Source organism: Apus apus, chromosome 1, assembly GCF_020740795.1.
Source record: "Apus apus isolate bApuApu2 chromosome 1, bApuApu2.pri.cur, whole genome shotgun sequence".
NCBI classification, from domain to species: Eukaryota; Metazoa; Chordata; class Aves; order Apodiformes; family Apodidae; genus Apus; species Apus apus.
In genome coordinates this window covers 163,472,533-163,490,592 of record NC_067282.1, presented here as the reverse complement: position 1 = coordinate 163,490,592, position 18,060 = coordinate 163,472,533, and the positions used below count along the sequence as shown (strand labels likewise).

General features: G+C 35.9%; 2 protein-coding genes across 2 annotated transcripts in view; one reads left to right on the top strand and one right to left on the bottom strand.

Annotated features, from left to right (window-relative positions):
- The window catches only part of SLC6A15 (solute carrier family 6 member 15), a 1,002,329-nt gene that overhangs the window by 209,911 nt on the left and 774,358 nt on the right, over nt 1-18,060 (bottom strand). The gene's annotated exons all lie outside the window — the stretch shown is intronic.
- TMTC2 (transmembrane O-mannosyltransferase targeting cadherins 2) overlaps nt 1-18,060 on the top strand; it is a 249,038-nt gene that overhangs the window by 149,477 nt on the left and 81,501 nt on the right. The window contains exon 4 of the mRNA XM_051608986.1: nt 12,164-12,278. Coding sequence (XP_051464946.1) covers nt 12,164-12,278 — 115 coding nt within the window. The remainder of the gene's footprint in view (nt 1-12,163; nt 12,279-18,060) is intronic.

Here is an 18,060-nt window from a genome sequence, read left to right as displayed (position 1 = left end):
GAAGAGAATCTGTTATTAACTACTAGTTCTGCGCCCCCCCCCCTCCCCCCCCGACTTTGCATATGCTGAGACTTTAAAGAAATAAATAATTTTGAGACATGTACTCTTATTACTCTGTTTTTAGACATGGACTCATCAGACTGTTATCTCTTCCCCACCTTCCCTGAGGTGCTCTGCAAAATCATTCAACAAACTCACCTGTGCTAAAAACTACCTTATAAAGAAAGTCCCCAACCCTGGTCAATGAGGGATTAGCTTCAGCAAGATTTTTTGTTTTTTTAGCATTTCAAGTGAAGTGGGTTAAGATCAGTATTTTCTGTGCCAAAAAAAGATAGATTTTATTTTCCAGTTTGATTAAAAATCAGACCCTCAGAACATTTTTGTGTACTCTAATGAAACTAGCCTAATTTTTTCAGAATGAAAGACTTCCTGTTCATTAGAGGAAAATGAAATTATTCAGGTTGGTTCTCAGGCTGAGTGTGTTTGCTTAAAAGTATTAGGTAGTCATCCAATTGTTTAATTATTTTACCTTTTCTTAAAATATGTCAACTTTGAAAAAATCTTTCTTTAAATACTGATTTTCACCATAGGTGTCTTAATATTGCTGTTCCTAATGGATTTCATACCAGTATGCACTGAGGTTCCATTACATAAATCTGGAAGAGAAACAAGCCTTTAACGTGAACAGAACAGTAATTTACTCTCATGCCTCCTTATACCTCTTCTGTCAGTGTCAAGTCCCAGTCAAGATAGAGAAATACAAAGATTTCATTAAGATTTCCAATACTCTTCCTGTCTAACAAGGAGTTTATTCACACTCAAGCTTGGACTGTCACCATTGCCAGCCCTCACACATGCAAAAATGAAATGATGACTGATACAATTGTATGCACAAAAGTTTTGCATATAGTTTTAAGTTACAGAAAACAGATTAGAGGGACTTAGTGCTTAATTGTCCTTTTTTTCTCTTTGCTTGGATGCTCTAGCACATTGAACTCTTTCAGTTCTTAAAACATAGAATATATTTGGAATATGGACTATTAAAAATGCTATTTAATAATTTCAGTGTCTTAAGCTTCACTGCTGGCAAAAGATGCCACCTATAGATTCCACCTATATTTCCATACCGGTGTGGCTGTGTATTGGCTGGCAAAGGTTCATAGACTCTTTCTTGCCCTAATAAGTGATTTAGAACTAAACAAACAAAACCATACGACTGAAAGTGTCATGAAAAGCTGTTTTCCTGGATATGCACTGATTCGCCTTTTCCAAATCTAACCTATGTTCACTGAGCACTCTGACTGTTCTGTTGGTTTGATAAACTCTGGCACTGTTTCTTCCCTCCTCCTGTGGCTCCTCTGGCACATTTCCAAGACATGTCCTCTCTGTTCCCCTTTCCTGGAAGTGGGCCAACGTGATCCATCTATCATTAGCTTTGAGGACCAAAGATGACATTTCACTCAGTTAAGTGCACCCTTCCATTTCTGTGGGAGTCTGGCTCACAGTTCACCACTTGGGACATAAGGAATAATTTTGAAATACATATATATATATATATATATATATATAATGACTGCTGTTAAAAAATTACATAATTTGACACATTTAGTACATGGTTGCCTCCTTGCCTGAGTCACTTTTGGAACTCTGAAGAGTTCCTCAAGGTTAATCCTGGTGTCTGGGGTGCCCAGAGTTCTCCTGTTCCACTTGTATTTTTCTGCTGCTCTGGCCTCCTCTCCCTTTCTTGAATGATTTGAGTCTATTGCATCTACAAAATATAACTCCATATGAGAGTTTCAGGTCAGTGCTGGTTAACTGCTTTGTTCCTGACCCCTGTGAAGTTTCTTGATGTGGGAACTTTATAGCAGTAATGGCTTACGGTGTTCACTCACTTGCAGTGCATACATAGCTAGCAAAGCTGTGCAAATAAAGGTGTCAGTGGGCTCTGCTGTGAATCAGAACAGAGACTAGATTAGATGTTGGAGGTATTGTGATCTGCCTTTCCCCTCCTCCCCCCAACCTGGATCAGTTTATAAATCTGATTCATACTGTGGCCGTCCCAAAAATCATTTTAGCATAAGGGACAGGGTGGCAGAACTGAATGGCTGGGGGTGTAGTAGATGCAGGAATTCTTTAAAAGTGTAATTCCACCAGAGCTGCTTTGTCATGAAACACTGCCCTGAAGTAACCTCCAGCAGTTATCTCCTTTGACAGCTAGATTTCCATGGAAATACAATGTAATCTGTTTATAAGGCTTTCTATTATTACCTTTCTGTCAAATGAAAAGCTATTCTCTGATGCCTTGGGGTGTGCTAGCACAGTTTGAAAGGCAGAAAACTGTTGTATTGTCAACAAGTCTGTGATCTTGCAGTAGTTTTATGTTAGTCAGAATATCTACATCAGAGTTGCAAGTTAAACAAAACTGAATCCTACGAAGACTGGGAAATGGAACGATGTGTCCAGAACAAGGTATGTGTTGGTGATGTGTTTATTTATAAAGAATGGCTACAAAGTACCAGTGAGGATGTGCTTTCTGGTTTGAATTGTAGTAGGGGTTCTGCAGTATGAGCAGTGGCTTTATGGGCTGAGTCTGGTTTACAGAACAGCTTTATTTGGAGTGTTGTCTTTCTTATGTGGGAGAGGTGGAAGGACTGTCCATGTAGCGTGCTCACTGCACTGAAGCAGCTCCTGAGAGGTGTGAGATGGTACCTCCATCTGAGAGATGTGTGATTGGGAAGCATGTTTCTTCCTAAACTTGTCTTTTGACTAATACTGAGTGACAGCTATGCTGTTAAGAGTTTCTATAGTGTTACCCTGAAAATATTGTACATTGCTGATACATAGCTAAAAACAGTAAGGAAGTGTTATTTGATCCTATGGTACCTCAAACAAAGGTACTGATGAGAATTTCCTCATACAGTAGCCTGTCACATGTAGTGAATTAAGGTGTCTAGGAGGAGTTGGGAATACGTGAGTATATCTGTAATTTTTTTTTTATTATTTTTTTTTTTAATTACTTGCTTTATTCCGGATGCTTGCTAAAGAATCTGTTAATGTGATATTTACTATATACTAGCCAGATAGTGAAGCCTTCACACACTTGAAATTAGGTTGATTAAAGCTAATTGGACTACCAAAATCTGCAAGTATGTCCTAGGCAGAACAAAGAAACTATACTATAGACTAAACAGAGTAAACAGTGAAGCCTAAGAACACTTTACCAGCTGCTCAGCTTCATCTCTCAGGTTCATTGAGCTAACAGAGCCACTGTGCTATCATTTGAGGAGAAAAAGTTAATTTTCTGTAACATAGCAAGTGAAGTGAGAAAATCGGGCAGTGAGGCTGAGCATAGTATAGTGTGTCACATATTCATACCCATTTGAATCAGGATTTCAAAACTAAGAAACAAAACTCAGGCACTGCCTGCCAAAAGGCACTTGGTTCAGTACTCCTGCTGACATGGCATTGGATAGCTTTCAGAGCTCTGTGTAGTTTTCAATTATGTTTTTCTTTCACCTGCTGTCATTCCAAAAGCCCTGGAATTGATCAACAAACAAAGTGTTGAACGAGAGCTATAAATAATGCTCTTAATAAAAAAAAGAGGAATATGTAAAAGTTTGGATGTGGTGAACCTCTAACACAGTATTTCTCAACATTACCACATACCCACTAATAAAAAAAAAATCAAAGTATGAAGTAGATTAAACTCATAAATTATGGGCATATAGAAACATTTGTTCCTTTAAGAAACAAGAAACAGGGCACTTCTGCTGTTGAGTTAGCAAAATGAGGTAACTTGATCAAAATGTGTCTATTAATAAGTAACATTTTTACAGGAAAATTACTGTGAATGATATTAAATACTTTATGACGTATTTTGAAAAAAAAAATAAATCACTATTTCTTTGGAATAATAGGAAAAATATAAATACCTTGTACAATCCGTAATGCAGAATTTGTGCAAAACCTGTTTCACTTTCAAAGTAGTAAACTTTAGCATTTACATGAACTTTTCTGTTCTCATACCACTTAAGAAACATTATCTAGCTGATTTTCTGAATATTTTTCTGAAATATAGTGGGTCTGTATTGTAGAAAAAAGATTTAAAATGTTGAGCTCTCTTCATTGCCTTTTTTTTTGTGTGCAAGGGAGCTTTCAGAATTTTTCTTGGGGAAACCTAGTGTGTCCCTGTTCGTGAAAGTCTTTACCGCTCTAGTATAAAGTGATTGCCTGATGAAATGTGAATGCTAAAGACTGGAGCACCACTCTGCTTTAGCAAGTAGTACCCTTGAAAGGAAAAAGCCACAAGATACTGATTAATCTAACCTTTTGACAAGGAAAAAAAGGTGTTATTCTTTATAGCTGTAGTTATAACCTTTTAAAATGTGAATGATAGAAGGAGTGCTGTCCTCTTTCTTCATGCATTACCCAGCAAAGGTAATTTGGAATATTTGAAGACCTGTTGACCTCTTGGAAATCTCAGCCTTTTTTGTTTTCCAGTAGGATAAATTTTTAATGAAAATTTTTAATTAAATGAAAGGTTTGTCTGCTCCCAAGCATGTTTTAGGAAGGATGAACTTTTAACAGAAGTTAAGAACACAGATCAAAATATAAAATGCATGCAAAAAGATCAGTGTTTTTACAATGTTTAAACTGTAAGTAATTTAAATTTCCTTGTCCTTTATTTTGTGAGAGTACTAATTATATGGGAAAATGTTCCTTGTATCTCTCTTCTGTATTGCAAGAACCTCTTCAACCAAAGGTTGTCATGCATTTATGTTCCATTAGTGTCTAGCTGCATTGCTATAGTAGGCACTGTGCAAACCCGTAGTGAGATAAAATCCTTGGCAGAAAAATCTTACAATTAATGTATAAGTATCAAATGTCAAGAAAACAAATAGAAAGGCATCAGGAGATGGAGGCTGCTGAAGACAGATCTAAACAACAGACCAGCGACAGAGCTGGGAACAGAAAATACCTCTTTTAATTCCCAGTTTAGCACCTGAAGAACTGATTTATATAAAATGTGTATATCTTTTAATTTACTTTTATGCCTTGGAAGGGAAGTGTCATGTCCCACAAGGTGGGTACAGCTAGAGTTCCCCAGAGGTAGGGGTTGACCCAGGAAGATTCGGATCCAGTCCTACTCTCTTAATTAATCTCTTTTAACAACCCTTTTGGCAAGATTAAGCTCAAGAATTCTACAAGACCATTACCCAAGAGGCTGTAAAAAAAACAAAACACATTTTCTTAAAATTGATTAAAATTATAAGTATTGTCAAAAGGATATACACAACAATATCACTCTCAAAGCAACAGTTTACAACTAGCAGAATTTAGCAAAGTAATACTCTCAGAAAAACAGGTTACAACTGAAAAAACTTAGCAAATTAGAAATGATGTTACTCTTATGTGCTGAGAATAAGGTTAGAGAGAGACAGACAGACAGGGATGAAGAAAGAGCAGATAGGAAAGGTATCACCACCCTTGGATCCAGGGATGATCTAGGCATGATGTTGTGGTCCTTGGATGGCGGGCACACACCCTGAGCATTTAGATTCTGCCTCTTTTATGGTACCTGGCCCTGCCACTCCTGGTGAGGCTCAGCCTACTTTGTGCAGACTCAGTGATGGATTTGCGAATGTTCCGGAAATGAGTCGGTGGGGCACAGGTTCCAGGTGATCACTTCCGCCCCCCCATCTGGGTTGACCAAGCAATGACCTTTATTTTCACACATACGTTCTGTCCTTAAACAGGAAAGTGGTCTTTCACAAGGTGGGCCTGTGCCTCCATGGCAGACTGGAGTGGTCTTGCAGACCACTGCTCCTTATCAAGTGAGGACAGTGTCCCATTTATCAGGGTGTCTGCCAAAGGAGGGGCTCCCCTTGAAAGGACAGTATCCAGTTTATCAGGGTAGTTACCAAACAAGGGGCTCTCCTTGCAAGAACAGGGTCCAGGTGGCTTATCGAATGAGGCCCCCACCTGAACACAGTGTCCAGTTTGTCAGAGTGGCCGTTTTGAGACAATTATTATTTTCAGAACTCTACAGGAAGAAAAGCCAATGGAAAATCCTTTTGGAAAGTATTGGAAAGAGAAGAAAAGGGTTTAAGAAAAGTAAAATTGGAATTCTCACTGTTCAGATATCATCCAAATAAATGTCTTACCAATGATAATGGCTAGGAATTTCAACAGGTTTTGAAAAGGTTACTTCTTTGGAGCATCTGTTGGGCCCACATGCTTAATCATCTTTGATGATTCTTGAAATCTAGTGTCTGCAAAGTAAACAGGGGAGCAGAAATAATTTTTTAATGATGTTTAGAGTACTGATGGTTTAGATGTAAAATAGTATGGGAATATGGAGGATCTGCATTGTACAATGTGATGAGGATTTTGTTACCAATCATCAGTGTTTTCACAAAGTAAAAGCACCTCTAAAGTGTTGATAAGTGTGTTGATAATGGCAGTTCTCTTGCCACTCCATTTTTAGCCCGTGTACAATGGTATCTCCCTCCACCCATTCTTTTATTTGGAGGGAGAAGAAATAAAAAATATTCTTCAAAAGCCTGTCAGGTAAAAAGCCTGTTTTACTCAACAAACAAAATGACCTTTAGGAGTTGGACTTAAAAATGCTTCCTCTTATCTTATTTTCCTATAGTTTGGAATTGTGGAATGTTTTTCAAATTTAAACATCCTTGCTTTTTGAGGAGTTTTGCATAAGTTAAATTGGGTTGTTAACGTTCTTAGTCATACTTGCTCCCCTCTCTTTGCCGTATGTGGCAGGTAGGCTTTCTTTCCAAAAGGCAAGACAGGGATCAATACTACTCAGAACTAACAAAAAAAAAAAAAAAAGGCAAAGGCTGTTTCTGTACTGAAGTTGAACATTAAAGGAATTTATAAACTTTTTTTTTTTTTACTTTGAAGTAGGACAGTTTATTTTTCTTTAGTTACTTATCCTGTTCTGCTCTGTAATGGGATCATGCAAATATTTACATTGCTGAAGTTGTTATAGCTCTAAAATGAGTTATTTGTTCAGATATCAGATTCAGATTTTCTGCTGTGCTAATGTTTTTTACAATCAAGGATTCAGTTTCTGAACTCCCACTCTACCAAGATCCTTGTCTTAGTGCCTCTATCATAAATGTTGCCCAGGAGTATGTTTTTCACTGCTGTTATATGGGATTATAAATGCAATTGTGGTAATAGAGAACAACAGACCTCATGCGGAACTTCTGGAAAAGTATCTTTGTCATTACTAAACTCTGTTTATGCAAGTATAGAGGTAATGTTACACATTCACTTATTTTTAATAGATGAGTCAAGAAAAATGCAGAAGGATTGTAAAGAGAGGGAATGTAACCTTGAACTACTGTTACTCATTTCACAAGCTAAGGAATAGTAAATAATGCACAAATATCTGTAAAGCTCTGTAGAAGTTTTCTTGGCATGATGTGCGTTTTTCTATAGACTAAATTTGCTAGTTTGGAACTGCTGACAAGATGGTTATGGATGACTTGGCTGTTCCCTAAATACTTTAGTCTTTGTTCAAGTAGTTTGTTTCACTCAAGTAATGATCTAGCTCCCATTTACTGATGCATTAATCAGTTTGTGTTTGAAGTTTATTTGTGAATAAGTCTGGTAGTTTAAGGTGGGAATAGTATTACAAAACATCAATAACTTCTTGCTGTGAATTGTGATTTTTTTTATTTTATTTTTCCCCAGCTTTGAATCAAGTCCTACGTTTTATTTCATCAGTTTTCAAGTATGTTTGCTCCTAGTAAGGTTCACAAAACACAGTGTTTGCCTCCTGGTATAACTCAAGGGGAAAGACTATGTTATCCTTTCTTTTTCTTTGCTATGTTATTTTCCAAAGTTTAGCAGATTGTTTTTCAGTGATTTAATATGAGATACTGTTTGGTTTTTTTTTCTCCTTGTTTCAGCAGAGATGTTTGGGCAACAGACATGTTAATAGATTGTGAGTTTCCAAAGATATTTTATTATTATCTTGCTTTGTATGGATTATGTGGAGCTGATAAGTAGAAAGGAGGATCCTCCTTTAATATTTTAGATTATCTTTGTTAATAATTTATGATTTTTTTTTAAGCAAACTATTGGTCCAAGTAATTAACATATATGCTACTACATGACCTGAGTACTTTCTCAGGGCTTTTATTTTGTTGCTTTGTTATTTCCATTTTACTGGATAGCATAGCATAATCCTTGATTCAGTAGAATGGAAAAGATTTAAGATATTTGCAGACATTCACTTCCATTTCTCATTTGTTTTCATAATTCAGTTGCAAGCTGAAAGTTTTACTGTTCTTTTTAGTAAGGTGTGCTTCTGAAATCCAGGCAGATTAGATTGGACAACATTGTTTGTGCTTCACTGCTGTTTGTCTTACTCTCTTTCAGAGTGGAGGTACTTAGAGAAGGTTTAATATGCCAAGCTTTTATTCTTTAGGCTTGTTAGATCTTAATTCTCAGTTTCTATGAGATAGTGGGGAAATTAATCATGTCGAATTTGAAGCTGAAATTTGTCATACTCATTTTCAGTTTGAAAGCAATTAAATGCCTGAGAACTTGACCTACTCTCACTGCAAGGTAGCATAAATGTCATCTATAAAGTCTAGATGAAATAGAAATCTAGTTTGATGTGGTCAAAGTGATAACACTTAAAGAACTGTTTATTTTCCTTAGTGCTACATATTTTTTTCTGCTATGTATTTAAAATAACAACAGCAACAGAATCCCTTTAAAATGTTTCATTTTCCTGCAAAGAAATAAAGTAGCCCCGAAATTCTCAAGCATTATGAGATTTTTCAGTTTATAGTTGTCTTAGGATACAAGATTATGAAATGAATTTAATTTTTAATATGCTCATTTATATTGAGTATAATCTATGGAAGAGTAGGCAATGTATTAAAGTTTCAGTGGATTGACTCTTTTAAAGATATGTGAGATATGTGAATGTTACCTTTGTTTCTATGCTATGATGAAGTATTATTTCTAAAAGACCTGGAACTACTTTGGTCTTGTCATTGGTGCACAGGGAATTAAGCAGCAGGCAAAAAGTGAATATTACAAAGCTATTTCATTCACAGTTTGTTTTTTCTCTTGTGCTCAATAGGGTCTCCAAAGGGGAAAAAGTGAATTAGAATTAAATATTAAATTATTGTCTGTATATACTTCAGCATTTTCTGATTATTTAATGTTCCTTTTTGCAACTTCAGGTATTATAGATTTTCTATGAAAAAAATATAAAAAAATAAGTGAAATAAAAATGCATTCTAAATTCAATAATTACTGACCTAGTTTATTTTTCTTTTGAGAAGATTAATTTTTAATTTCTCACCATGTGCAGATGGAAAATATTTGAGTGCTGAAATTTAGTTGGAGTTGTAGAGTATGTTTTTAATAGGGATGTGGCGTCATGACCAGGTATAATTTTATTTCTGTATCTGAATGTACATAGTTGAGTCAATTTGTCTTGAAATTTTGATTTAGAAATTGGATGTCAGAGTTGTAGTTAATTGAAATTATTTGTGTTTTGTTTTTGTTTTTTTTTTTGTTTTTTTTTTTTTTTAAGGTTAGTTGCACTACTTAAGACAGGAAAAGAGGGAAATTTCTTCAGTAGCTGCTGTAGACTCTTTTCCATGTAGACCATCCACTTTTTCTGTCCCTCATATACCAACAACCGACAGTATCTGGTTGCTGTAGATAACAACTGTTTGGAACATCTCAGGCTATGAGTATGTTCTCTACAAATAAGCATTTATTCTATAAAATGTTCCATGTAGGTTCATCTCCAGCCAGAACTAGGTCGTTCATCTATCTAACTTTATTTAAATAGATGTGAAGATTTATACCAAGATGTTATGGTTTTGGGAAAGTAAAAAGACCTTGGCTTTCATATTTCTTATAATGATAAATTGTGACATTACCGTGTTTTATGTTTGCTATTCTGTGCTAATATAACTTCTTCGAGTATATAATATTAAGTTATATTAATCATTCATAGTTTTACAATTTTAGACAAAAATCTAAATGGGATACATTTGAAATTAAATAATAGAAGTTAAATATTGATTGATACTAAAAACTTGACACCGATTATTTGACACAATGTACAATAAAGTATAGCCTTAAAAATTATATTAATTTAGATACATAATAGAGCTACAGCATGAAGCCTAAAGGAGAAAGTATAGTGTTAATCAGGTTTTTCTCATCTAACAGATGAAAAGATGAGTTAAATAATTCTTCTATACATCCTTTCAATTATGGAGCTTCAAAGTGGTTGGGAACAAGTAACTGTATCAGGAAATTGTTATCTGTAGTCCAAATGGTCATTTGATGTAGTGCTCTGTTATGGAAGATCAGAGTGAAAACAAAATCAGCAACAGATTATATGGAACTTAGAACAGCAGGAAATTGGATGGTCTTGTACTGCAGAAGCAACATGAGTGTGATTTCACAAATGAGTTTTAAAAAAACCTTAACCTGTTTTTCTTACAAGTGTTAATGCTTACAAGCAGGCTAAGTCACCTTAATTGCTGCTTTCAAAATGTTTTCTATGTGAAAGAGAATAGTAGCAGGAATAGGGAAATAAATTTAGATTTCTGCATATATGCTAGCAAAGAGTGTAAAAAATTAGTGAATCTGGTAATATTTTAAGCAGTTTTAGTTCACTAAGCAAGAGAATGAGGAAACATTTTTGTGACTTTGTAACTTTAGTAATAAATACATTTTAAATAATTTTTCATCTTATAAAATACTAGGCTTAAATGAGCTGACTCACGGAAGTGGTAGCTTCTTTTCTCATGGAAGCATATATTTATTTTTCTTCTTTGTCTTTACAAAATGTTATACACATACGGATGACATTATTTTTGTGAATCCTAGAAGGATTCCATCAGTTTTTTCATAGCAATGATTACTTTATTCTGCTCAAAGGAAAATACTGTGTTTGCTGCTGTTTCCCACCCCTGTGGCAGGAGGCTTCTGCAATAAGCCACAGCAGCTTGAAAGCAATGCATTTGCTAAGGAAAAAATGTGTACATGAAAAAATTATCAACCTATTTAGCAGTGTTATGTCAAAACCACATTCAAAGTTTGCATTAGTCTGGATTGATACAAATTCCTCCAGAAAAAGGGCTTGAGTAAGTGAAGAAGCAGAATTTAGCTTCTTCTTGAGCTAATGTTTATGATTTGTGCATCTGGACAGAATAATAGTTTGCCAGATACTGTTTTGGTGGAAAGGACATGCCTCATCTTTCCATTATTCTGGCTCATAAAAAAATACTTGTGAAAGTAGAACTGTTTTATGAAACAACTTTGATGTATTTTTAAGCATAATGTGTTTTTTTTTTTATATATGTACATAGACTGTAATTATAATGCCAGGTATATTAGCTTTCTAAATTGTGAATAACATGGGCTGTGTTTTCTGTAAAATGTTAGGTCCATTTTGTTCTGAAAGTGCAGGTTTTGTGCCACTCAGCGGCAAAGAGCACACATATGGAGCCTTAAACATTTTTTTACCTCTTTTATAGATGGGATATAAAAGCACGTTGTGTAACATAATAAATTGTATGGAAGGGAACCACATGTTTTCCAAGTCGAAAAAATGCATTTTAGTGATCTGTGTAGTATGTTTATATCCATATAGCATACTTTTTTTCCTGGTTACTTACCTGACCATTCTTTCAATGCCTACGTCATCTTGTCAGGTTTCACACTCTTGGAAAATTTTTTGCTATTTAGTGTAGATGGTCTTAAAAAAACCTAAAACTATGATGATGCCCCAGTTCCATATTTCTTTCTGATGATTGTTACTTAGAGGAAATATAAAATAAAATGGTCTTTTTCCTTTTCTATAGTTGTTTCTAAAGCATAGAGACATATTTTGGTTTTAAAGTTCCTTTTCCACCTGAAAGCTGTATGTATGCAGAATGTATGCAAATCACTGCTACAAAATGTGATTCTCACAGTATGATGCAGAGATCCAGTGAACTGGGGGAGGAAACCCATGAACCTCCACTTCCCTTCCATAAAAATAGTTTCTTTGTGAGGTTTGTCTCCCTGAGGAACTTCCTGATACTTGGATACTCTGTCATGTGTAATTGGATTGTAGCTCTTTCTGAATACTGTTTTCTCCTCTTGACAGCATGGGGTAACCTTGGAAATGTTCTCAAGAGCCAGAGCAAGATTTCTGAAGCTGAAAGCGCCTATAGAAATGCCTTGTACTACCGCAGCAACATGGCTGATATGCTTTATAATTTGTAAGTATGCCTGGCTTTCCTGGGGCTGGATTGTCTGTTGTGAATGGAGCTATTGATTTACTTGCTGAAAATGTAGATGATGTTAGCTGTTGCTTTGTAATAGTCATTTCATTAACTGTTCACCTTAAACTGTAGGGTAGACAGGGCCTTTTCTTGGTCAACATCACAGTATATTCATGTATTGGGTATGGAGAAGATAAACTTACAAATCTGTTTGCTTTAAAAGAAGCAAAAAAAATCCCACACTGAACAAAGTATGGATAGATGAGCTGACAACAGTAGCACTCCATCTGTTTCTGTCTCTGCTAAAATATGCAGGTGTTATTTAGACTTTTTTTCTAAATCTGGAAAACACTTTGTGGAGGGATTGGGTGTAAGCACTTCCTAGCATGAGCCAATACCCTTTAGTTAGCTCCAGAGGCCTGAAAAGGCAAACCAGCAAATTACTTTTCTCCTGTGACTGACTTCAGAGCAGTGTAAGTTCAAGAAACTTCAATTATTAGAATCCTGCTGTAGGTAGGAAAGAGAATAAATACCATGTGCATCAAAATAAATACACACTGTGGGAAAAAGACTTCCCAGCTCATTAATGTACCAAATAATGAACACAAAAGCTCCTGATATGCTAAGCTTCTCAGTGAAGCGTGTTTATGCCATGTGCCTCAGCGGGGAGAGGGGAGATTCTCTGGGTGTCCTGGCTCAGTGTCTTGCTGTGAGAAAAGCTCATCACCTATGAGTGATATCATCATATCTGTGCTGTGAGAAAAGCTCATCACCTATGAATGAACATCATAGCCTGAAGCTGTTTTGCCACGTGAGGAGAATAGAATCCAGGTGACTGCTGTTCATTAGGTACTAGTATGAATTTTCTACCATGTGTGGTAGAAAAGTTTGTATGTGAGACAGTCAATAAATGCAAAAGCTAAATGCAAATAGTAACCTTCTTTAAATAAATCAACAAATAATGTTCTGCTTCTAAGTCTAGTTTAAGTTGGTAATTTATAATATCTGAAAATTAAGACTAGCATAATAGGGGTTTTCTTCCTCCCCTGCCCTCCTCCTCTCCTCCTCATTCTCCTCTCCTCCTCCTCCTCTCCTTCTCTCCTCCTCTCCTTTTCTCCTCCTCCTCTCCTCCTCTCCTTCTCTCCTTCTCCTTTTTTCACATAACCATTAGTTATTCAATAGAAATTGAAAAATCTTGCATCTTTCTTTGTTTTTATAGTCTTTCCCCATGTGGGATGCTTCTGTATCTGGCTTGAAAACTTGATGGTGAATGGAATGGGCTTTGATACTATGAGACCACAAGTGTCAAGCAATAAACTCTGCAGCGCTCCCCTGCAAGTTCAGCCCATCCTTGGCATGTAGTTCTGTGGGAGCCTTTTACAAAAAATACTGTAATGGAAAAATATATCTTGTATGTGTTTAAGAGAGGCCAGTTAGATTTGCTGTTTCAGATTTTTTAGTATATGCCTTTAAAACTGAAACAGTCGTGGAGTAGAACTTCAGAAAAAAAAGCGTCTTTGCAGTTACTTCTAATTACCATATTTTGGCCATAATCCATTCTAAGTATATGATAGCCTCATATGCTCTTTACTTTTTCTTATAACTTATGCCTCAGTAATTGATACAAATTGCAGCCTGGTGTTCATGCTCAGCAATAATAAATCAAAATGTTGTCTGAACAAGGAACAAATTATCAAGGATCAACTCACAATTTTTAATGGATAGCAATCAAAGAGGGAAACTGCCTGAACAGAAGCATTTGATGGTCTCTCTTTCCTTGTTTCTCAAGAAACTAAAATCTGAGGTTGGCTTGGCAGTTGGCTATCAATGTATTAAAATCTAGAGAATTAAACAGATTAGATGAATGGCTGATTTCAGTGGTATATTTTTATTTTCTGACTGTTACACCTTATGGCTCCAAGTTACAGCTACTTTTGTCATTTGGGACAATTTAAACTGCATTAATTTAGATTATATAATTTCATAATCTCTATTTGAAGGCTTGTCTGATTCTGAACATGCCATTTCCCATAGTGTTCAAATGCTTCAATTCTGTAACCTCTATTAAATTCCTAAACTTATAGAGACCAGCAGAAAAGATGTTACTTGTTTAAAAAAAGAGGTGAAAAAAAGAAAGAAAAAAAGCTCTTGCTAACATTAGGTTGGTGGTTCATCAGTGCTTTAGATATGGGTTATAATGGACTTGTTCTGTATCCAAATAAGTATAATAAGCATAGCTTATACCTCAGGCTAGCTTGTGACACAGCCTGTCTTGAAGATAGCATCTGTGACCTGGAATTTAGGAAACTTAGCTCAGGCTAAGCGCTTGAATTCTTGTTTGGAAGCTTGTTTTCTGAAACACAGGAGGCGAGTTCCTGGTAACTCTGAAAGCATCTGAGATGTTCATAGCAATTTCAGTGCAGAAAGGATTTAAGTTGTTCTATACTGTAGATGGAGAATGTATTAGAATATTACTTTAATATAGTAGTGTGTACTTCAAAGATCCATATAAAGTGGCCTCCTATAAGTAACTTCTCTTGACATCTTGAGACTGCACTGCAGGTAATTTTTACAAATAAATCTTAAAGCCAGCTTCTCAAAGCTATGTAACACTGCTGATTTCAGCTAGATTTCATAGCATAGTGAATCAGTATAAACTGAAGATCTCTTACCAGGCTTTTTTTTCAAACTGAGAAATCCATGTATTTTAATACTGCGAAGTACCAAGGACAGAGCTGCAGGAAAACAGCAGTTTTCTACAAACAAGGCAACGTTCATTAGATTAAGAACAATTTTTAATTGGTTTTGCCTTTTCAGTCTTTGTTGCCTTATGATTGCTACCTAAAGCTCATGGGGTTTTTTTGGTATGGTTTCAAATTGCTTCTAATTAATACCTAAAGTAAAGTTGCTTATCAGTCAAAAGACAGCTTTACATCCACTATTTCACTTGTGTTTAGGCCTTGCTCTGCTTAGAGTATTCTTATGTCATCCATATCAGTAATCTATATTACCTTGAGTTTCTCAGTTGATTTTAAGGATGTTTGCAATCTTACATAAATATTAAATATTCCCTTTAAATGGTACTAATTAGTTTAAGTGTTGTATTTTTTGAATATGTAATGCCCTATAAAGGATGAACTTCTATAAAAGAGCCATCCCCTTGCTTCACTCCCAAAATACCTAATTTTACCTTTAGGGATACAGGGCTGTGTGTACAAATTTATTATTTGAATAATTTAATTTCTTTGAATAATTCCAAGTATGAATTGCCATAAACTTTACTTTGGTAAACTGAGGGTACTATGTCAATAAATGTTGATTTTTTTTTTTAGATTTCTATTAGGTAAAGTCTCAAATAGTAGCTGAAATTTTAATTCTGTAAAGTCTCAGGTTGCAGAAGTGTTTTATGTGCAACATTTAACTCTACATCATTTGTTAAAAACCCATATGAGTAAAGCTCTGCCTTGTCTGTTGTTGTTAGCTTGTATAACATCTGAAATTGTTTTCCCTCTGCTTCTGCCTTTTAAGGGACCTGGCATAAAAATCTCTTGCTGAGCTATCAAAGATGAAAAGCACTAAAAGCAGGCTGACCTACTAACCTATTATTAAACTGTATTTGAACCTGGCCTAGACAAAGTTGCTGCACCACTTCGTGTAGTAGGAAACAATTTGAGGTTATGGTTCCTCTTCATTGATAGTCCAAAAGATTTTGTAATGCTGGATGTTGAGTTAAAAAAAAAAAAAAAGAGGTTTCATCATCTGTCTGTTTAAGTACTTAGTTATTTTTTTGTCAGCTGCGGATGCAAACCTGTATGGAATTAACCTCTGCTTTGCCAGCTAGTTTTTCCTCTGACAAAGACAATGATCTTACTGTAACCAAAGTTGTCTTTATAAAATCTTGCGGTATTGTGAGACCGACACTTGAGGGAGCACCCAAAGGTCACTTTAGTGACCAGTGGTGTCCTACAGTGCAGAACTCAGCTCCAGGACTTTTTGTAGGGCCTGCATGAAGTAGATATTTTCATTAGGAACACTGAGAGCTGAAATACATTCTGTGACATAGCTATTCAATTACATGCCTCAGTATTTCAAACTGTGGTGGTTCATAGTTCTTATTTGAGCTTTGTTAATTGCATAAAATTAGGAAAATAATTGTCTGACTCCTGGACTGAATGGGAGACTTTGCCATTTGGGTTTTGTAAAAGGCCCCTCTTTTAAGAAGTTCTCTCCAGCTCTCCACCTACATTGCTGGTTGGGACACATGAGGGGGAACAGATGTTTTGTTTGGATTGCTGACACACCACACTCCTGTCCTGTGTCCAAAGGAGGGAGAAAGGCAGGAGCAATGCTGCAATTTACCCCTATGGCAGCCCTGCCTATGTCAAGGAAATATGTTGTGAGGGTTGATGTGGTCCTGAAATGGTAATACCAACTGGACTGCCTCAGTAACAGGAAAAAGAACAGGACCATATTTGCTGACCAGTTTGCTTGCATTGACTATATTATCTGAAATCCCAGAGGTTATTTTGAGCACAATTGTTTTGTTTTGATTTTTTTTTAGTTATGGATGCCTATGCTTAATGAGGTCTGCAAAGGGACTCGTCATTCTGTGTTAGTGCCTACTGGGTGTATTTGGGTTCTTACTGATTAAAAAAATTGGATTTATGTTCCATTTACATGTTTGCTAACAGGATGTTATTGGAAAACATTAAACATGCTCCCTGTCTGTACTGTTCCTTAATGACTGGCTTTCTTTTTAATGAAACCTAGTTGTAGACTCTTACAAATGGTTAGCACTCATTTGATTGAGTAGCTAAATGGCTTGCTTATTTAAAAAAGAAAACAAACCAAAACCAAAATGCAAAGCCTTAATTAAAGACCAGACTTAATGATTTCATGTACAGAGCTGCTGTAGCATCCAGACCTGTCCTTCTACCCACTAGTTTTGCAAATTACATTGAAAGAGTTGCCTTAGGCGAAACACATCCTCTACTGCTGCATGACTGGAGACAGATTTTGTGAGGGGAATAAAGAGGGTTTTCTTACATTTCTTTTTCTTTTTTTTTCTTTTTCTTTTTACCAGCGTAGCATCTAGGTAAATACAGTTCTTTGTAGATAATCCAACCTGAAATCAATGGGGTGAAAGCAGCTTGAGGCATGGATGAAATGTAATCATGGCAAAGCTAACAGGCCCTGTATTTGCTGTTATCAACCAGTAAACTAAATTGATTGAACTATTTCAATATTGTACCTGGATTGAAAAGTTAATAAATATTTCACTGACATACATACTGACATACATGTTTACCTTGATGACAGCTACAGTTCCTGTGTATTGTACTTGGTCATTTTATTCCAGTTTTAGTCTCTGAGAAGTTTGCTTTTTAAGTTGACCAGCTGGCTTTAATAGGACTATACCAGGAAGAAATTAATATGTAATTGAGAAAAATGGTAGACAGTCTACTGACTGTATTTTGTGACTGCTCTTCAGTCCATGAAGTTTTGAGCCATGAGTATTCAGTGATTTTAGGTCAAAAACAAGACAGAGAAGGAAGCCATGAAGCTTTTCGAGCTCTTGGTGAAGCAAGATAGGCAAAAGTTGGCAGCTTGAAGGATTCAAGATGGTTGCAAATAACTCATCTCGGGAAATGGTTACCTGCACATATTTAAATGAGCTATTCTATGTGTAGAAGTGTTCTGGTTTGGTTTGGGGAGGGGCCCCAGGCGTGGCTCTGGTAAGAAGCTGAGAAGCTTCCCCTGCTTCAAAACCCCCAAGGAG